We start from the raw sequence: 21989 nt of genomic DNA, 5'->3' as shown, positions 1-21989 counted from the left end.
GCCTGTTCTTGGATTTCACATAAATAGAATCATCCAGTCTGTACTTTAGATTTTTAAGGTCAATATAAGGTCTGTGACATTTATTCCTGTTGCAACTACAAGTTCTTCATTCTTATTACTATGTATTGTAGAATGAACATACAAAAAAATTGCATACAATAAAAAGAATGAATTACCTATACACAGTACAGTGTGGATGAACTTCAAAAACATTATGCTAAGTAAAAGAAGCCAGTGACGAAAGACCACATATTGTATGGTCCCATTTATATGAAATGTCTAAAAGATGGAAGCAATAGACCCCAGGGACTCCAAAAGTGGGAAAGGAAAGCCGGAGGGAAGGAAGCAAGGGCTGAAAAACTCCCTATTGGGTATTATGTTCATTGTCTGCGTGATGAGATCAATAGAAGCCCAAACCTCTGCATCATGCAACATACCCTTGTAGCAAACCTGTACACATACCCAAGAATTAAAAGTAACAACAAACAAGAATATATGTAATGTCCAAAATGGGCAAATTTATATAGACATATTGTAGATTACTAGTTGGCTAAAGCAGGGGTGGGGGAAATAAAGAGTGACTGCCAATGAGGTCAAGGTTTCTTCAGGAGGGATGAAAATGTTCTAAAATTAGATTGTGGCAATGGTTGCTTGATTCTGTAAGTATACCTAAAACCATTGCATTGTATACTTTAAACAAGTGAGCTTTATGGTAATATAAATTATATTTTGGCTAGGCACAGTGGCTCATGACTGTAATCCCTGCACTTTGGGAGGCCAAGGAGTAGGACTGCTTGAGCCTAGGAGTTGGAGACCATCCTGGGCAACACGGTGAGATCCCCATCGCTGCCAAACAAAACAAAAAAACAAAAAGTCAAACGCTGAGCATGGTGGCCACCACTACAGAGTCCCAGTTAAGGCAGGAGGATGGCTTGAGCCTGGGAGGTCGAAGCTGCAGTGAGCCATGATTGTGCCACTGCACTCCAGCCTGGGCAACAGAGCAAGACCCTGTCTCAAAAAATTATGTTCCAGTAGAGCTGATAAGAATTGCCACAGATTTGAAATGTATACATTTGACAAAGAAAGGCCTCTTTATCTATCACTTCTTTTGGAGTTAAAGTCAAACATTCTCACCTTTTGGGACCGTGTAGACCAGGGTCAATCGGTCCTACAGTGCCCCTCCCCCATACCCTGTTGGGCACTCTCAAATCCCCAGGTGAGGAAGTGCCCTTCAGGCAGAGTGGGATAAAGATGCCAAGATGCTGGGGACAGGCCTGGCTCCCTGGGAGAAGGGGCTCATTCACAAAATTACAAGGCAGGGGTGGCGAGGAGGCAGGTCAGAGATCCACAAAATCCTCTTCATTCTGGGACTGTTTCTGGAGGACTGACCCTATCACTTCTGAACCTTATCAGCTAAGTGACTCTTCCCTACCCTCCAAAGCTGTTCTCAATTCTAATAAATATTAATTTGGACCTGGCATTCCCAGTTTGTAAGGAGTAGAAACCTAGAATTTCTCTTCTGGTCTGCTGCACATTGGTTATCAGAATGTACAAGCCTGCCTAACAAGCACCAAAGGATTAAAACCTAATCTCCTTCAGGTTGCACCCACAGGGAGGACCACAGAGCAAGAGCCAGCCCTCAAGAGGCCCTCAAACACAGCTGTCCAGCCAGCTGCTAAGGTTAGGCCAGAGGCCTCTCAACTGCTGGTGTGCATGATATCTTGGTGGTGGGGTTGGGGGAAGCACTGGGCAGGGGCTGGCTGGGGTCATCAGGCCTCTGCAAAGTATCTCCAGCAGGGATTCTTAACTCTTACTGAGCTCTTCAACTCTGCTCTTATTACTGAAGATCCTCTCCTTTTCCCCTTGAGCTATTCATTGTTTGCTGGCTGATTTTTCAATTCTCCTCCATATTTGATGCAATTAAAGTAAATGCTCTGTGCAGGCACCCCCTTAGCAATACTCAGACACCAGTTTATGAGAAGCTTTGAACATAGTTACAAAATTCCTCCCCACAAAGAGCTGGATATGCTGTTTCTAAGCCAATAAATATCGTTTTATAAAAGGAAGCTGGTGATTCATTCTGGGTAATTGTCAAAGAATGAATCCCAAATGTCTCCCATTGAGTGTTGAGCCAATACTTCACTACTGTCAGACGCTTTGTTTTGCCAAAAGCGAGCACCCTTACTCTATAATCACAAACACCGGGGATGGGCCTTCTGATAAGGAGCGCTGCCAAAAGTTCAAATGTCTCTTCAAGAGCTGGCAACAGCTCGCTGGTGCGGTGCTCAAGCATTAAGACAGCATAGACGCAGCTTGTACCAAGGAAATTTTACTCTGAAATTATCTCCCAAGAGCAAGTGTAGAAGCATTTTATTAGTGGATCAGTTGTGTGTGTATGTATGTGAGTGCGTACGTGTGTGAGAGCATTTCTAACTTTCACAGCTGCTCTAGAGCTGGAACATTTCCCCCATGTGACACTTTAACACGATTATAAAGACAGAAAAATAGTTTATTTACAGATGTTTGTGGGGGAAAGGTTTCCGTTTTCTTTTTAGCACAAGTCAGCTGCTGCTGAGGTAAGGACAGAAATGCCTTTTTGAAAAGTACCCTGGAATGCAGAGTGTTAAAGAGATGCCATTTGTTCCATCTGAGGAGCTCCAAATGCTCCTCTAAGAGTGACTCATTAATCGTCCCTACTCCTGTGAGGCAGGGAGCGTCCTCTGGGCCCCTACTTTAGGGATGAAAACCAAATTAAATCAAAGGAAGATGAATGTCACTAGATGGATCTGCAGCAGGATTGCTTCTCCAGCCCAGAGCAGAACTGGTACGCACGGCAATTTCAAATTAAATTCCTTCCAGTCTCACAGTGTTCTCGGATTCAATGTGACAACAGGCGATTCCCCTCCAATGATGGCCAACCCACGTTAGGAGTGGCAGAGACGACTACAGACTTTCCCATCATTAGAAAGAGGAGTTGTGACCACTCAGGGAGAAACAAACCCACATCAACAACTTAAAGTCATTTCTAAAATAAACAGGAGCTGCTCATCCAAACCATTTGCAAGTGAAGGTAAGATTTATAAGATACCATGTTTATGGCATAACTTAGAATTCCATGAAAATAGATTTTCTAGAAATGTAAGGTTGAACATATGTTTAACCATACTTATGAAACGAACATTTTTGTAGATAAAAATGGTCACCTATTGGCAATTTCATATGACTCAGCCTAAGAGAAATGCTAGCATTATAGCTACAAATTTTATGAAAAATTATGAATATGTTCTGAATATTGTGATAACAAAAATCTGAAAACACGATAACTCATCACACAGAAACTCTGAAATATCTTATTCCTGAAATCACCCTATCTGCTGAAACTACTATGTGAAAACAGAATTCTGTTCCATGTGCTGTCCCAGTAGCCACACTCCAATATTGCTCTCCCTCTGTCAATATCATATTTTCCCTCAGCGCTTCTCACTGATGCCCCAAGGCTGGAAACTGATGAAAACAAAATCTTGTTTCTCAGGGCTGAAGGGCTAACCTTGCCGAGTCCTTCAGCACAGGAGTTCACCAGCACATTGGAAGGGGCTGTCAGAACGTCCTTCACAGGCTGGTCTAATCACACAGAAGATTCTGGACACCAAGGGCAAGGCTTACAGGATGCTGGAAACCACAGAAAATGCCATAGGGCTCCTGCTTCTCTCCTGTTTACTTGAAATTAACCATTGGGCCACTAGCAGGCTCCCTCTGCGGACTATTAGTGATAACCCCCGAGACTGTCTTTCCTCCTGAGGGAGTTGGGCTGCCATGAATGTGTGGGAAACCGTGAAGTCCTGAACACTTAGGACTCGAGAGTGATCTGGTTGGGTTGGAGTTGTCAGAGCCCGGATGCCTAAGAGAGGCCTCCCTATGGATGAAGGTAACTCTCATCTTCATGGACTGCTGGCCAAAAAAAGGGTTAAAGTCGAAGTAGGGAAGCATTTTGATAAACTCACAGACAGGAGATTTGCCATGGGATTGTAGGAGAAGTTACCCTTTTGAATTTGACATCAGAGAATGTAACTACCAGGATTTCTCCTACATCGGGCCCAGCTCTCTAGCCAGGCTGCCTCGGAGGTTAGGAGCATAGGCTGAAAGCCTAGATCTGGGGAAGGTATCCCTCAGCCCCTGCGCAGGGCCACAGTCTCTAGAGCTCTTCTTTTTTCATCTGCCTTCAGCCTTGAGGCATCAGTGAGAGGAGCTCTGTGACTCTGGCCAAGTTTCTTAGCCTCCCTGGGCCTCAGAATGGGGCCGATAGTATTCACCTCATGGAGCAGTAAAGAAGCCCCAAAGAGCTACTGGTAAAAGCCCTACAACAATGCCCAGTACACGAGAGGCATTGTACCTGTTTGTTAAATGAATAAAGACATTCACATTACAACAGACCTTTAGCAATTGTCCAGTCCCTTTAGAGTCACAGATGACACACTTGACCAGAAGGATTGGTAACCTTACTACTTAACACCCTTTGGGACATTCCTATGAGTTTTAAATATCTTTTGAATCGCAAATTTGTTAGCAGTGACCACTTCTGCATTAGCACACATCTGTTCAGAGTAACACCTGGCAACAACATTGGTTAAACAACTTTTCTACCTCTCAAAACCTTGCAGCTCAGAACTAGAAGCATCATCTGTAGAGAAAATTTCCTGCCCAACACCTGTCCCACACATTCGCCACCACTCCACAGCAGGGTGCAGGTGCAATAACTCAGTCCAGCAAAAGGTCACGCCAGGGTGTGAGAGGAAGAAGGCTGGACCCCAGAGAAGCCACCCTGCCACAGTCCCAGGGGGCGAGTATGCCCCACTCCCTGAACACGCAGGTGCACATGCCCCAGATCCTGTTGGGACCAGAGCAAAGCAGAGTCCCCTTCATAGCGCACACAGAATGACATCCAGTGAACGAAGCACACCGCGAGGGTTTAATTAGAGGGGAGAAAGACTCCTCTGGCTTCATGTGTAAAGACATGCTTAACCCTTCGTCTGCACAGGGTGGAATGACTGGAGCAGAAATGCCCCCTCCTCTGCGTTCAGCGGATAGAGCATGGGGGTAAGAAAAGCCCTTGCCTCCCAGGGTTTTTGCGGACATTAATTGAGCTAATGTGCGTGAGCAGTGCCAGGCACTGGCTGCCATGGTTATCGTTATGGAAAGCAATTCCACAGTGCTGGGGGTTGCCAAGGGTGTCAGCCAGTAGGTGATGGTTCCTTGCCAGCAATGCGCGGCTCTGGGGGCTGCATCTCGTCCATGAGATGCTATATTTATGTCGTGCCCTCACATCCCCTCTAGAAACCTGTTCGTCAAATGTGCTCAGAGTAAATCATTCAGAGGAGACCAGCTACACTCTATTTGCCCTAAGGACAGACACGGAAAGAAGAAACAGGCTGGCTCTCCTACAGCAGGGACTTTGTTTAGATAGAAGGAGGAACTGGCTGTCACTATAGATTAACTTTAAAACCTAACTAATTTGGACTAATTGGAGGGAGGTGAGTCTGATTAACTTAAAACTCCGAATTAGACCCTATTTTTAAATGAAATATTTTTTTGCTTTTAAGCACATACAGTGACTCAAACTAGGGGTACTTTACTAAATGAATACAAGTGATAATTAGCATCTTGTCTCTTTGGAGTGAAATGCTAGTGCTCAATGAGAAAATTTTCCTTTAACGAAAAGGGTAAAAGCAAACTTCAGCCCAGCCCTGTCAAATTACTCCCAAATTTTGAGTCTGTGGAGGCACTGCTTAATCAAGTATAGATGTAAGTGGCTGGGGGTGGTGGGGGATGCTTTTCTCCAAGCAGCCTTTAAAAAACAGGGCTTTTGAGATGGTCCAGGCATAGAGAACACGGAGCCCAATGACCTCCTGTTTCCTTCAGGCTCTCTGGTTTATTTGCCTTATGGCTTAGCTTTTTAAATATAAGGAGAATCCTTTAAGCCCTCATGTCCTAGGCTTGTCATTTATTATCACCATGCAGCAACACTGGGGTATGAGGCCAATAAATCATTTGGACGGGAAGTGACTACAGGCCGGATTAATTTCATTATCATCCTTAAGCAGATAGGTGTCTAGCATGGCCGATGTCTGCAGTGAAGAGTGATGTTCTCTCTCTCCTGGCAGGCCTTCCCCTTGCCTTGTAGACAGCTGTGGTGGTTCTTCATTCTCCCTGCTGGAGAGACTTGCCCTGCCTTCTATTAATGGCAGTGAGTAGCCCCATCCCCTGCCTCTGGGGCCCACTCCATGCCCCACAGTGGCCAAGGGATGGAGAGAAGCCTGGCAGGGGAGGCAGCGCTGAGCAAGACAAGAACTTCAGTCAACAGCAGCTGAGGAGGGCCTTGGAGGCTGTGTCTCCTCTGAACTTGCCAAGACAAGCCTGCCACCCAAACACAGGGAGAGGTGCTGGCCTGCAGGTCTGGACCCCTGAACGGATGCCACGATAGGCACTTCTCTAAGCACTTCCACCCAGCAGGGCAGCACCTCTGACTCTGACCTCCTCCTGGTCATTACCTTCCCTCTGGGGCTGTGTTTTTCCAAACATGGCCAAAGATGCCCCTTATTCCTGAGCCCAAAAATACATGCTTTTAGAAAACTCCCTGGGAATTTTTACAAACTCCAAAAGCTAAGAATGATGGCCCTTGGCAAGATGCTTCCAGGATTGGCTAGTCTGAGCTGTAGGAGAGTCAGCACAGGGGCAAGTCGCTAGCCTGCAGCTTTCTCTGTTAGACTCCCTCCAGCAATGCTGCAGGGGCAGCACCTCCTTAGTCATCACCCAAAGTAACCACTTCCAAACTGGGTGACCACTCAGCCAAAAAGCCCAAGGATGGGTGTTCTCTGTCCCTGGCCACTGCCCAAGCAGCTCTGCTTAGGAACAGTCACTTCTTCCTGGGCAAGGGGAGAATCTGGCAGAGTCCTGGGTTCTTCCTGGTGCAGACCTATCTCCCTGGGACTGTACAGCCGTGAAAAACAGGAGGCGCCTACCCTCCCAGTGTGCTGGGACGCTGCTGCTCCTCCTGTCTTCTCCATCCGTAGGAAAGCACCTGCATCCAGGCATCTGCACAGCCATCCGCGACCGACATCCTTGACCCCACTATCCCTCCCATCCATGTGACTTATAGTGTCCTCCTGAGCATCTCATTCTATTTGTGTGTCTCTGTGTCTGTCCAGAGTCACTGCATTATTGTTGGACAGCACCAATCCTCACCAGAAATCCACAGCTTCAAATGGGGCTCCCTATTTCCAGGTTTGCACCCCTTCTATCTATACCCATCCCATACACAGCCCCAATCATTTTCTGAAACACAAAACTCCCTTCAGGCCCTCCCATGGCTGCCCACTATTATTGGGATAAGACTCAGAACTCCTGAAGAGGATGCCCCTGTCTGTGTGATCTGCACCTACCCTGCTTGTCTTTCTGCCCCTACTCCTTGTAAGAAGCCGCAGCATGGCTGGTTCAGCCACAGACCCTACAGCCAACTATCCAGGTCCAAATCTGGCCCTGCCACTGACTAGCTATTACCAGACCTCCCTGAGCCTCACCATACCCATCTATAAAGTGGGGTTAATAATAGTACCTAACTCATAGGACTCCTATAGGATAGAATGGGGAGAAATACTGAAACCACCATTGCAAAACTGTAACAGTGAAAGACATCTGAAAGGTGAACAGTAAAAGAGATTTGCCCTAACCAACTCCATCTTGCTTCTAACCTCCAGGCTGTCCTTGCTCATTCCTGGGCATAGGCTGAACTAACTTCGGGAGGAACTTATAGTTTATGGTTTAAAACAAAGAAAAAGACAGCCCTTTCCCAAAACCTCCTTCTTGCCTGGGGACTAGACTGCCTATGTAGGACTAACAAATTAGCCACAAGATTAGAAATTATGGTTTAGGAGTCATGCAGCTGGAAGCTACAAGATTCTGACTCTCCCCAAATTGCTCCTGGGAATAAAATCACTACTGTAAAACCTAAGACCAATGCTTGAGATATTTTGCAGACCCTGCCTTTTTTTTTTTTTTTTTTTTGAGAAAGTCTCGTGTGTGTGTGTGTTTGAGATGGAGTCTCGCTCTGTTGCCCAGGCTGGAGTGCCATGGCTCCATCTCGGCTCACTGCAACCTCCATCTCCTGGGTTCAAGCAATTCTCCTGCCTCAGCCTCCCAAGTAGCTGGGATTATAGGTGTGCATCACCATGCTTGGCTGATTTTTGGTTTTACCATGTTGGCCAGGCTAGTCTCAAACTCCTGACCTCAGATGATCTGCCTACCTCGGCCTCCCAAAGTACTGGGATTACAGGTGTGAGCCACCGTGCCCAGCCCAGACCCTGCTCTTGATGGATCAGCTGGCACCACCCAGATCAATAAACTGGCTCATTGGATCTTGTGGCGCTCACCCCAGGAACTGACTCAGTGCAAGAAAACAGCTTTGACTTCCCTATGATTTCATCTTTGATCTGACCAATCAGCACTCCTGGCTGACTGGCTTCCCCCAACCCACCAGGTTTCCCTTAAAAACTCCGATTCCTGAATGCCCAGGGAGACTGATTTGAGTAATAATAAAACTCCCATCTCCTGCACAGCTGAATTACTTTATCTCAATTCCCGTCTTGATAAATCAGCTCTGTCTAGGCGATGGGCAAGGTGAACCCATCGGGCAGTTACATTGCAGGGACATGTGGAACTAGCACCTGTGTGGTGTAAGTAGTCCGTAAGCACTGGCTACCATCAGCTGTCACTGCCCTCCTTCCCCCTCACCACTGCCCCTCTCAAGTTGTGGCTGACATGCATGCTCTCCCTTCCCTGCTGTATGTGCCTGTATCCTAGCCCAGTCAGCTAAATTCTCATTCTTCAGGTCTCAGCTCAGTAAAAACCAACCCCAGGAAGTATCTTGGAGTCTCCAAGCCACATAGCACTCTTACACGTAAGGTGTTGCCTCTTTGTCTCTCCCTCCTTTTCTGCACCCCTTCCGGGGGCTGCAGGCTCTCTGAGAGTAGGGACCTGGTCTTCGCTCCTCTCCTGTGCAGCCTCAGCTCTTAACAGAGTGGATATTCAGCAAAGATTCAGATAATACTGCTAAACAAATGAACCCCAGTATCCCAGTGTGTTCAGGAACCTTCCCTGCCTCCTCTGTCTTGTTATGTGCAGGATTCTCTGGCACTCAGATCTCTGAGAAGTCACGTGCACCCCTCACCGCCCTCGGCACTCACCCAGTATGTGGGTTAAGAGGCCAAAGGAAGTATCGCTCAATATTGCAAACAAACAGGAAATTTAGAACTTCTTCAGAAAGAAAGGACCTACACAAAAGGTTACAAGGTCTACTGTGAATGCTGTGGAGGGAAGCTTTGGACTTCCACGGCTTTGTTTAGCATCAATACACTCGAACCCAGTGGAGGCTAAAGGATAACTCTTCTCTGGTTTTTCTAGACACATGCTGAACCTCAGGGTGAAGAGAGTTTGGGAGATAGGAAAATCATAGCCTTCCGAGAAGGGAATCCATGACAAGTACACTGTGAGAGCCCTTCATGGGCTTGTCTGCACAAGCAACTAAAGAAAACTTCACCCCCAGACACAACTGATCTGCAAGTTATTCCACGAAATGGACAGGAGTCCCGCTGTTTTAAAAGAATGTCCATGGTACTAGGATTGGGGATGAGGAAGGGGACACGGGGTTCAAGTCTTGCTCTTACCTCATAGTGGCCAATGGTGTTGAGCTTGGTGATTCCATCTTCAAGAATCACAGAGGAACTGTCGATGTCCAGGAGTTCTTTCTGTCGTGTGCCCACTTGAAGCTCTGAAAAAGGCAGGGAGCATTTTGTTCCTTTTTAGAGAGCTTTAAAATGCTACCACTTTACTTTCACAAGTTTACCAATAAATAAAACTTGAATAAAGTGGTAAATCTTTGTTTGAAGGTGCGGAGACGGATCAGCCAGACTGGTAGCTCAAGTTCCGAGTTCTGTTTTTTTTTTTCGCTTGTTTAGGGCGCTGACGTTTCAAACCACTTTTTCCCTGAAGCTTGTGCTCTGAGGCTAAGCCTGGAAGTGAAGTCACTTAAGACAAAATAATGCATTCTCTGAGGGACTATCTTCAACAAAACTTTCAGAGGCAATTTGTTTTCTTTTGAGGCAAATTTGTATATTCTTACACCTGTGTGTCCTGTTCACAAACAGGGCATGATATGAACCATCTCTGTAGGCTCCTGTTGGGGGTGGAAGGGGGAGGCATCAGTGTGTGAAGGTCCTGGCACCACAGGGTGACTCTTTGGCCAAGGTTGCCAACCTGTGCCTAAGTCAGAATGTGGCGCACAAATGTGAATTTTTCTTTTTTTGGAAACTGCATGGTGTTATTATTTTAGTGTCAACTCGGTGCTAACATTTAAAGATTAAAAATTGCACATGGTCTGGACACAGTGGCTGAGGCCTGTAATCCCAATACATTGGGAGGCTGAGGAAGGAGGACTACTTGAGGCTAGGAGTTCGAGACCAGCCTGGGCAACATAGTGAGACCCTGCCTCTATAAAAATTTTTTAAAAGTTTTTTTAAGTTGCATATAAAAAACTGAGTATCTGATTTCTTTAAAAATGGAACAGTCTAGTAACACAGTCCACAGTCCACATGGCAACACTGAAGCAAATGGCCCTATCCCCTTGAATGGCAAGTCCTTTCCCATTAAGCCAAGCTCCACTGCTTTCCGTAGTCCCAGGTGGCTGACACCCCTTAGGGATTTTCTGCCCCTTTGGACATCTGAGTTTTTGAGCCTCTGCTGTAAGAGGTCCCAGCATAGCTGCTTCTGGTGTTGGATTTCTTTTTTGTTTGTCTTTGGAGATAGGATCTCCCTCCGTTGCCCAGGCTGGAGTACAGTGGTGCAATCTGCGCTCACTGCAACCTCCACCTCCTGGGTTCAAGTGATTCTCCTGCCTCAGCCTTCCTAGTAGCTGGGACTACAGGTGCAAACCACCATGCCTGGCTACTTTTTTTATTTGTAGTAGAGACGGGGTTTCACCATGTTGGCCATGCTAGTCTCGAACTTCTGACTTCAGGTGATCCGCCTGCCTTGGCCTCCTGAAGTGCTGGGATTACAGGCCAAGTGTGAGCTACCACATCCAGACTACCCGGAGGTAGTCTAGGAAATGACCAGGCACGCAAAAGCCTGACACGGCCGACAGGCTGTGTCCCCAGTTACCATCATACTACAGCATGAGGCCACCTGCTTGCTTGGCTCCTTGCCTTCCTATTTCAGGAGGCAAGGGATACCCAAACTCAGGAAAAGAGTGAGGATGCTATTACCTGCTGATCAGTGGCAGGACCAGGACTGCTGGGCAGGATGTGCCCATGTCCTGTGTAGTGAGAGCCACACATTTGCAAGATGTATGCTCAGGGCAAGGAAGGTGGCAGTCTGGGGTTGGGTCATGGTTTACCAGCTGGGGCTGTCCCTGTGATCCTGTATCTAACCAAATGAGCTAAAATAGTCTTCAGGCGGCCCAACAGTCACCCAAGAAAGGAAGCAGAAGAGAGGTGCCTTAGTGGCCCTGCTTTCTTTAAAGCCATATCACCAAGTTGCCCCATATTTGCACAGACTCAAACTTCCAAGACCCTGCCTCAAGGCTTTCTCAATGGCCTTTTAGCAGGGGGCTGGACTGGGAGGGCCAAGTGGGAGGATTTTAATTGCCTGCTTAGTTGAGGCCTATCCCTGTATGGGGGGGGGGGGGGGGGGGCGGTAAACCTTGTTACACTGTCTGTCACCACCATGATTTTATTCTTCTTTTCTGTCCCATTATCTGCTATAAAATCCCACGACAGTCTCCTGGGAAGACTGCATGGAGCTCAACTTTAAAATGTTGATGAACATTTGAGTGAAGTGGGGCCCTGTTAGCTTGCTCATGCATATGCTCTCCTTTGCTGTATACCAATAGAGCCTGAAAATGAATTCATAGCAGATGCTGCTGCACGCTGAGGGAGGATGGAGCATATACTTAATACAGGATGCGATTAGCAGGGAAGATGACCTTTCTAGCAGGCTGGAGTTAACACCCAGAGTCTGAGCCACTCACTAATGACACGCTCAGTATCACAACAAACAAATCAAATGCCAGTGTGAAATGCAACACACGCAGAGGGCACCAAGTTGACACCTTCCTGTACTTCTTGATGCGAGGTGATTTCGTGTGGTCTTGGGGTCTGCAGTCTCGTGAATCTGATTTACGGACATCATATTTTTTAAAAATGGCATCTCTGAAGGATTGTGCTTCCTTCGAAGAATCAGGATGCCCTTGAGAGAGCAAAGCAGTCTCTTGGCCCCTAGACATACCCTCCAGGAACAACCTGGCTGTGTAAGCGTCACTAAACAGAAGCTGGTGGGGGCAGGGAGTGAGGGCAGGCAGGGAGGGACACTCATCAGGCCTGGGACCACATCGCTCTGCACTGCCTTACCAAGACCAATTTCATTCAGCTGAAGTCCATAAGGAGAGCCGTTTTTGCTTAAGAATGCTTGGAAAATCTTTTCTTTGGCTTGGCCTATGGTGTCACAGTCGAGAACATTGACTGAAATATTCCGACAGACATCTGCACTCTCGTTTTCCGGGATTTTTTCAAAGACGACGTTTAATGCCTGCAAGAATACAAACAGATTTCCAAGTCTATTAGATAATTGCAATCTGAAAGGCACTTCATAAAAGACACAAACCTCGGCAAGTCCCACTAATACCTCTGACAGCACATTAGCAAACACTGGATTGCACTGTACTACTTTCATCTTTTCTCCATAATCCATTCTTTTTAAGGATAATGGAAAGGAAAACAGAAAGTTAAAACTCTCGTTATATAGCAAGCATTGAATAAATATATCTGAGAGTAAAATATATATATACACATAGTCTAAAAATGGAAATTTCTAATTTCATTCTCAAAAGAAAAAGAAAAAAAAGAACTGAAAGGGTTCCACAGTAGACAAGGCAGATTGTGGTCTGCTAATAAGAAGGATAATCACCAGAGTCCCAGAAGTGAAGTTCCAGGTGACAGGAGAGGTTACGAGATCCCCATATTGACCTTGCTAAAGAGATCACTTTTTTTTCTTATTTGGAGACGGAGTCTTGCTCTGTTGCCCAGGCTGGAGTGCAGTGGCTTAATCTCGGCTCACTGCAACCTCCACCTCCTAGGTTCAATTCTCCTGCCTCAGCTTCCTAAGTAGCTGGGATTACAGGCACACGCCACCATGCCTGGCTAATTTTTGTATTTTTTTTTTTTTTTTTTTAGTAGACATGGGGTTTCACCATGTTGGCCAGGCTAGTCTCAAACTCCTCACCTTGTGGTCCACCAGCCTCAGCCTCCCAAAGTGCTGGGATTGCAGGTGTGAGCCACTGTGCCCGACCCAAAGAGGTCACTTTTTAATATGCAGCATTAATTATAGGAGCATTCATCTCTCCCTCCACTCTCAACGTCCTCAGTCAGATGGTTTCCCGAGCCTTCATTAAAGCACTGAGATCCCCACCCCATACTATGATTCTTGCATTAATTACATTTCAGCACCATTACTTAACGTTTTGTCAGTTAACATTCTCCCAGTGCCGCAGAACTTCAGAATGTGACTAATGGGGGAAGTAAGGCCTTTGTGCACATGTGAAAACAGAACTAGAGAATATTTCAAAACGAATGTCTAAGAACAAATACACAGATCTAAAATAAAGTTTTACCTAATACGTATCCTCATGAGAATTGATTCAGGGAAGAGCTAAGAGTATTTTGCAAATAGCATAACATAGCAGTTTAGATTCTAATGCACCTTGGTAATCACAAAGTCAGAGAGGCTTGGGTATGGTGTGAAATGCACAATTATTTCTTGTTTCAAGCCTGGCTTAATAAGGGAATATAAAATGATCAAGTAACGGGAATTTTTTTGTTGTTGGTTTCTTTTGTTTTTTGGTTTTAAGGAGCAGAGAGTTTAATAGGCAAGAAGGAAAGGAGAAGACAGAAGGAAGAGGCTCCCCCATACAGGGACGGAGGGAGGGGGGCTCCAAAGCCGAAAGAGGAGGTCCCCAAATGTGGACACCAGCCAGGTATATATGCAGGGGGTGGAGGAGGCGATGTCGAATTTGCATAAGGCTTAGGGGAAAGATGAAAACACAAATAATATGGAAGATGGGAACACTTAGGCCTACCTCAGCTTTAAAATGGGTGTAATAACAGTACCAGGCTTCCAGTGTTGTTAGGGAGATTAAATGTGATCATGCATTCAAGGGCCAGGCTGCTGGGAAAGGCTTGATGATAGTAATAAAAAAACCTGTTACAATTATTATTGTTGGTATTAGTATGCATTCATTTACAGAGACTCAGCCCACGTTGAACAGCTAGGACGCCCACTCCACATTAATATCTCTGTCAGAGTGAGGAGGAGGCAGCTGCCAGCAGTGAAAACCCAGTGGAGCCCTGGGTGTCTTCCTAGCCCACGGCAAACCAGCTGGGTGAGCTCTCTGCACCTTGCTTTCTCATCTGCAAAGAGGGCATAACAACAGTAACCACGTAGCTCTTAGAACAGCATCTGGCATGTGAGCCCGTGACTTATGGACCACTGAGGTGGACGTAGGGCTTCTGAATGTGGGGAGGTTCTCAGGGGTGTATCTTCTCTTTAATGCTGCTACAGTCTGAATACTGATGTCCCCTCCTAAATCCAGGTGTTGACATCCTAACCCCCAAGGGGATGGTACTTGGAGGTGGGGCCTTTTGGAGGGGATTGGGCCATGAGGGCAGAGTCTTCATCAATGGGATTAGTGCCATCATAGAAGAGGCCCCAGAGAGCTGCCCTGCCCTTTCTACCATGTGAGGGCCCAGCAGGAAGATGCCATCCTGAGAAAGTGGGCTCTTACAGGACACCAACTCTTGATCTTGGACTTCTCATCCTCCAGAACTGTGAGAAACCAGTTTCTACGTATAAGCCGCCCAGTTTATGGTGTTTATAAAGAGCTAAGACAAACGCCCTCAAATCCTGCCCTTCTAATACTGTTGATAATTATGCAAGAGTAAATTTTGGTCTGGTCTCAACCAAATGATTAAAACTCCAAATCAGTGGAATTTGAACTCTGAGATTGGCCGGTGATCTCCGTCTGGCCTCTCCGAGTTTCCCTCCTACAACAGAGTCACTCCCTGGCCTGCTCTCAGAGAACCTTTGTGTTCTGCGCCAGCCACCCACTAGGAAAGGGTTCAAAGGCCTGTCTGCTCACAAACAAGAAACAAAAAATACCAGACGGGAGAGAAAGCAGGGAGCTGGTGGGCAGACTGTTTAGAAGACACCAACATATGAAGCCTGAGCCCTCTCCTTGCCTCACTTTTTAGAGATGTCTCCTGGGGCCTCTGGGACCAGATGCTCTCCCAAACACATTTCAAGACCTGTTTCTCTGAATCCTCCCAACATTCTGGTACAGGAGGTTGTATTACTATTGCCATCTCTGTTGTGGAGTGAGGGAGCTGAGGCAAGGAGGGGCTGAGTAACTTGCTCCAGGGACAGCTCATCAGCGGCAGAGCCAGGAACTGAAGCCAGATTTGCCTAACTGCAGAATTGGTACCACACACCCCTCGGCTGCGCTGTCCCTGCTTCTACCACCCATCCTCCCTCCGTCCTCCGTCCTCCTGGTTCTGCCTATAGCCTGGGAGCCCTCCTAACCCTCCAGAAACCGTGGCTTAGCCCAGGCTGTAAGCAATGTCCTAAGCTAGATTCCCACATCAACAGGAGGGGAGGGTGTGAAGGAGTCAATGTCATAGGCCAGCACCTGTGGTCTGGGTAGACTTGCTGGGGTCTTCTTGCCTTATTTCTCTATAAGGCAATCTTCTCATGGTGGGGAGTCATTGCAGTTAAGCTACTTTACAGGTATTTCCAAAGGTAAAGATGAATGGAAGGCACCTTTTAATCAGAGCTCCAGCAATCCCAGCTTGTTTAATAGTTTTATAGGTATTTGTGAAACAGCATTCTATTACTACCTAAAGGGCACTATTGTCTTTAACACCACCACCTTCTTAAGGGCAATAAATGTTCTTTTTAAAAACATAACCAAAGGAAAAAAAACCCTTAACTGGATGTAAAATAATGTAAATCTGCCGCTGCCTCCACGGCTAGATGGGTAGAAAAGAGGTAAAATGGCATTTTACAGAATCCACAGGGAATTCTGAGAGTCAATTCAGACACAAATTGATTTGTGTACATTTTTATGTTGCTAACGCTTAGTGCCCAAACAGCAGTTTCCTAAGGCGTAAGTACAGCCGAGGCTCTCGGCGCCAGCCTCTGAACACCTCCACCCCCAGCCTGGGAAAGCGCTTGCAGGCCTCTGCTCTGTGATGGAGAGCAGGTACCTGTGCCATGGCAGACAGCGTGGCATCACAGAGTCTGCCCTCAGCCACTGTACCCCATTGGGGAAGATACCTCAGTGAAGCGCCATCTCTCCAGCTCCCACACTCCCACCAAAGCCCACTTAACCAGCAGGCTCTCCTGCTCTACTTGGAGTTAGGGCTGGGATATCGGAGAGTCGTTAAGACACAGTCCTTGTTCTCAGATAATTCACAGTAAATTTCAGAGACAAAAGCATCACCTGTGGGACAACAGTCACCCATCAGTGACTATCACCCTCAGTGAGTGTCCACAGAGGATTCTGAGTATGGAGGACAGAAGGGGTCAGGGACCCGAGTTCCAACCAGGCCACCTGGACCCGCCCATTCCCTGCTGCTCACCAGCTGAGGGAGTTCAGGCAAGCCATCTAATTTCACTGAGCCTTAAAATCCTCATTGTTCCTATCTCAAAGGAGTGACAGGATCACTAAATAATGACATATAATAATAGCAAATTAAGGAGTGCTTTATAGGTGCCAGGCACTGTTTTAAATGACGTGTATGTATTCGGGTACATAAATCTCAGAAACAACCCTGTGAGGTAGAGTCTTTTACTCCTTCCATTTGGCAAATAAGAAACTGAGGCAGAGAGGTTAAATAAATGGCACAAGGTCACCCAGCAAGAAAATGGTAGAACATGGTTCTCCAGCTCCGTGTTCTTGAATACTCGGTGATCCTGCCTTTTGAAGCACAAGAAATGTTTTGTAAAATAAGCATAGTCCAAATCTGTGGGATGGTGTAACACCCAGAAAATACCCACGAAACGCTACAGTGCTACAAAATGTACACTGGTCTCTTCCCCAGAAATCTGCCCTCTGTTTAGAGGAACTGCCCTGCCTCTTCCTCTTTCTTCGGCAGGAAAGTGTCAGTAAGCTGCGGTGGCAGATTGGGTTTGTCGTCCAAACAGTGGCCATCCCTCCTCTGCTAACAAAGGCCAGGTCTGCACAGCAGTGGGTCCAGCCTGGGTTGGGAAGCATGATTGGCAGCAACTCCCTTCTCTTTCACCTGGGACTGGTCATGTAACCCAGCTCTGGCCAACACATTAAAAACAAGGGTTTTTTTTTGTTTGTTTGTTTGTTTGAGATAGAGTCTCTGTCGCCCCGGCTGGAGTGCAGTGGTGCAATCTCGGCTCACTGCAACCTCTGCCTCCCAGGTTCAAGCCATTCTCCTGCCTCAGCCTCCCAAGTATCTGGGATTACAAGCACACTACTACACCTGACTAATTTTTGTATTTTTAGTAGAGATGGGGTTTTACCATATTGGCCAGGCTGGTCTCGAACTCCTTACCTTGTGATCCTCCTGCCTCAGCCTCCCAAAGTGCTGGGATTACAGGCGTGAGCCATCACACCAAGCCTCTTTCTTTTTTAATAGACAGGGTCTCACTCTGTTGCCCAGGCTGAAGTGCAGTGGTGTGATTATGGCTCACTGCAGCTTTGACTTCCCATGCTCAAGCAATCCTCCCACCTCAGCCTCCTGAGTAGCAGAGACTACAGGTACACACTGCCATGCTTGGCTAATTTTAAATTTTGTTTTTAGAGACAGGGTCTTGCTATGTTGCCCAGGCTAGTCTTGAACCCCTGAGCTCAAGTGATCCTCCCACCTTGGTCTCCCAAAGTGCTGGGATTGCAGGTGTAAGCCACCATGCCCAGTTGGAAGTCTTCTATCCAAACAAAATGGAGAGTAGTGCTTGGAGCGGCAGCAGCCATCTTGTGGCTAGGATGGCAGGGCCAGGAGGCACTGGGAGATGGTGACGCAGAGCTGGTCTCTTGGCTTCGCAGCTCAGAGTCAGGACACATCCTAGTTACAACTAAGCCCGACTTACTGTCTAAGTCCTGGCTGATGACCATAAGTGGATGTGTTACTGGCTGGTGACCATCTGCCCTCCCTTCTATGGCCCTGCTTACATCCTGCTGGCTGGGATGGGGAAGGAGGCTGGGGGTGAGCAGACACTGAGACTATGAGGACAAGAGGGGAGCAGCTCCCCTACTAGCCCTGCACTGCCCACCCAGAACATCACCGGGGAGAGAAATCAGCTTCTCTGTTGCTGAAACCACACACATCTTGGGTCTCTGTTCCGTACAGCTGAACTGCATCCTAATGGATTTGGGAACGATGCCTGTTACCAAGGAGAGTTATTAGAAAGACAAGGCTATTAGAAAGTACATGGTCCAGAAGGCCTAGGGAGAGGGCTGGGCTGGAAGGGCCTGGCCCCTTTGAAGCATGTCAGCCACCAGCCTCTCAGGGGTTATCACAGTTGTCTCCTGTTCACATGTGCCCAGTGGGATACTGTCTGCCACAGGCTGTAAATGCCAGTTACAGGGGTTGTATGTGACATATTTGACAAGAACATAAGCACACAGGTACCCAAGAAATGCTTTTCATGATGGAATCCACTTATCAACTACCCCACACTCCACATCATCAATAACCAACCAACCAAAAAAAATGCTGAGGGACACTTTCTGCTTAGTGGACCTTACAGGAGACAGGAGAAAAAGCAAGCACCTCAGACAAGGAGAACTGTTATGAAGAATGAGCTCCTACTTCACGCCAGGCGAGATGGCTAGATGCCGTACACCTATTATTTTCTGACCTCACCACAAACGTACCAGGGCAGGTTTTGGTCATCGCCTGTTTACAGAAGAGGAAGCAGGTTTGGAGCGGCTGAGTGACTTGCCAAAAGTAAGTGGCTGAGACCAGGTTCATGCCCAAGTCTAGCAGACTCCAAACCCCACCTCTTCTGCACACGGCCTGGGGCATGTAACTGCATTCCCCTTTTGCTGCTGGTTCCACCCACCATCCTGTCACATGATTTGGTGGTTTTGGGTAATGAGGAGACAGAAATGAGGCTGCAGGGGACTGGGAGGATGAATCGCGGGCAGGGAACGGGTATTTTCCTACATGGGAGGAAGATCTGGCTACCGGTCTCCTCGACCATATTCTTGGCTAATAAAAGCAGGAATGTTGCTGCCTCCTTTCTGTAATACCTTATAATGCCTAGGAAGTAACTGTAAAAGAATTTAGTACAAGCCAGCAACTTTATCATAAAAGGCCTTGGAGCAATAATTGCTTTCATTAAATAAAACCTATGAAGTATATTTCTAATTTTATGTCAGGGCCAAATGAAAGTCAAGAGAAAAGTCTAGTTCTCATACCAAACTGAATTAAACAGAGAAGAAGAAAGAAAAGACAATCCATTTCAGAAGTTCCGTAGAAGCAGTAGGAGGCCAGAGTTAGAAGTGCAAGTCTCAGGGAAACTTCTGATCTAAGGTTCTTTCCAAGCCAGAGTCAGCAGCCCCGGGGCCTGCCAGACGTTCCCCTTTGAGCTGCACGTGCCGGTCCAGCCTCCCCTCTTCACTCTACTCCCCCTTTCCTTTCCTCACAAAGATCCACAGCTCCGCTTCCTGGATCAAGGGATCTGCTACCCTGACAGAAGAGTAGGGGGTGGAGGGCAGGGTAGCGAGAGCCTTTTCCATTAAAAAAAAAAAAAAAAAAAAAGTTAATGGAGATAATTTTCTCAAATTTAGTTTCTCTCACTGATCTTTCTATACTTGCTAGCATTTGCTAACGTTTTGTCCATCCTAGAATCAAGTACGAAGAGCTGTCTGATTTAGCCCAAGATAACTGATTTCAGTATTCACAGTATCTGTGGGTATGGAGTTGGGACGGGGTGTCGTGTGTTGGCAAAGAGCCCTGTGAGTTTCAGATTTGTAAATAGTGGCCAGGCATTTCCATGGCCGTGTCCCCAGAAGGAGAGGAAAGAGGCCAAGCCTGTTTGTGGGAGGGGAGATTCTAGTTCTTATTCTCTACTATGTGAAGGCTCCAGATTAAAGGCCAGCAAACTTTCAGCAAAAGGCCAGAAAGTATTTAAGGCTTGAAACCCATATGGTCTTTGCTGCAATTACTCCACTCTGCTGCTGTAGCAGGAAAGCAGCTACACACAATGAGGAAATGAACAGGTCACATTTGGCCCACAGGCTGTGGTCTGCTGGTCCCTGCTCTAGGTAACAGTACCCTCAAATGGAATGCTGACTTTGACAATGGCAACAAGACAAATCTGGAAAATGCTTTCTATCTCTGCCGTGACTTGTGATAAAAGTTACCATTCTCTGAGTGATACAAACATAAATAATCATCCTAACAACAAAATAATAGAGTCACATTTGAGCTATAAAGAAGAAAATTAAATACTTTTATATTTAGATAACTAAATTATTTTCTAATTCCAAGATTACAGGCATGAGAAGAAAACGTATGGAGAGGAAAGTCATTTAGAGCACCCATTACACGTTAATTTTTCATTTTCTGTGGCTTGACATCAACGAGGGAATGACTTACCTAAAGTGAAGATAAAGAATGGTTTCACTCTTTGATCAGGAAGCTCAGAACGCTGACTATCAAGTTAGTAATGGTTTCAGTATTATTGCAAGTCATAATGGAAATGATTTGCACGATAGTAGAGAGAAAAAGAAAGAGCTCAAGAATTGTTAATTAATTTCACTGTTTCTCCACAAATGCTAGGAGTATTAAAAACAAGATTGCTGCAGTGCAAACATCAGGATTTAATGAACAATGGGATGTAACTGAAGTAACAGAGAATGACTTAATCGGGACAGTGGGTTGTTTAATTACGGGGCTAATGGATCTTCTGCAAGGACAAACTAATGGAACAGAAGCAGTCAGGACTGGTGGGGAGAGCGCTGTGAAAGGAGGTGTACCAGTGAGAAACTCCTGGTGGAGACGCCCCAGGCTCTGTTCTATACGAGATATTTTATTAAACATAATTGTCCCAAAATGGTAACTGCTAGACAAAGAGACAGACTGGAGTAGGCTGGCATAAACCTTCAATAAATCATGATGGATGCGTTAATATTTCTGCAGGCACATACTTGTGCTTTTTCAAGAACTTCTAATAATCTTGAAAACTTTTTCATGGAGAGGAGAAAGAGGGCGATAATATTTTCGTCGGAACACTGTTTTCCAGGGTGCCAAGATGCTATCTCTCAGATACAGCAGATTGGCAAGCTCATTTTCTGAGTGTAAGAGTTCAAAAAACCATTTCACACTTAACTTTGATTACAAGTCAAACTTGCTAATTCAGCATGCTTGCTAGGAGTTACTGGTTTTTCTCATCTCCTCCTGAAAGTGAAGTAAACGTCCCTTCTCCCATGCGATGCACTTTTCTGGGACTGAAATCCTCAAACTTTTCACTAACTCCTCCAGAGTTCTTGCATTCTTGATGAAACTCAAGCTGAGTGAGAGTCTGAGATTCTCCATCAACAAAATCAAATGTGTTCAAAATTTTGCAAAGGGTGGGGAAAAACCTGGTAGAGCAATAGGTCTTATTCTGAGCCAGATACAGTAGCTTATACCTGTAATCCCAACACTTTGGGAGGACGAGGCTGGTGGATCACTTGAGGCCAGGAGTTCAAGACCAGCCTAGCCAACATGGTGAAACCGCATCTCTACTAAAAACACAAGCATTAGTCTGGCATGGTGGCAGGCGCCTATAATCTCTAGGTACTTGGGAGGCTGAGGCAGGAGAATCACTTGAACCCCGGGTGGTAGAGTTTGCAGTGAGCCGAGACTGACCCA

The 21989-nt window shown here is 46.4% G+C and overlaps 1 protein-coding gene across 2 annotated transcripts in view; it reads right to left on the bottom strand.

Annotated features, from left to right (window-relative positions):
- Positions 1-21989, bottom strand: part of PLXNC1 (plexin C1) — a 160014-nt gene that overhangs the window by 16181 nt on the left and 121844 nt on the right. For both annotated transcript variants that reach the window (XM_017548650.2, XM_037745770.1), the window contains exons 22-23: positions 12456-12633; positions 9717-9820 (exon numbers count right to left, since the gene is read on the bottom strand). In XM_017548650.2, the coding sequence (XP_017404139.1) occupies positions 9717-9820; positions 12456-12633 (282 nt within the window). The remainder of the gene's footprint in view (positions 1-9716; positions 9821-12455; positions 12634-21989) is intronic.

This window comes from Cebus imitator, unplaced genomic scaffold, assembly GCF_001604975.1.
Source record: "Cebus imitator isolate Cc_AM_T3 unplaced genomic scaffold, Cebus_imitator-1.0 Scaffold212, whole genome shotgun sequence".
Taxonomy (NCBI): Eukaryota; Metazoa; Chordata; class Mammalia; order Primates; family Cebidae; genus Cebus; species Cebus imitator.
This window is presented reverse-complemented; position numbering and strand designations above follow the sequence as displayed.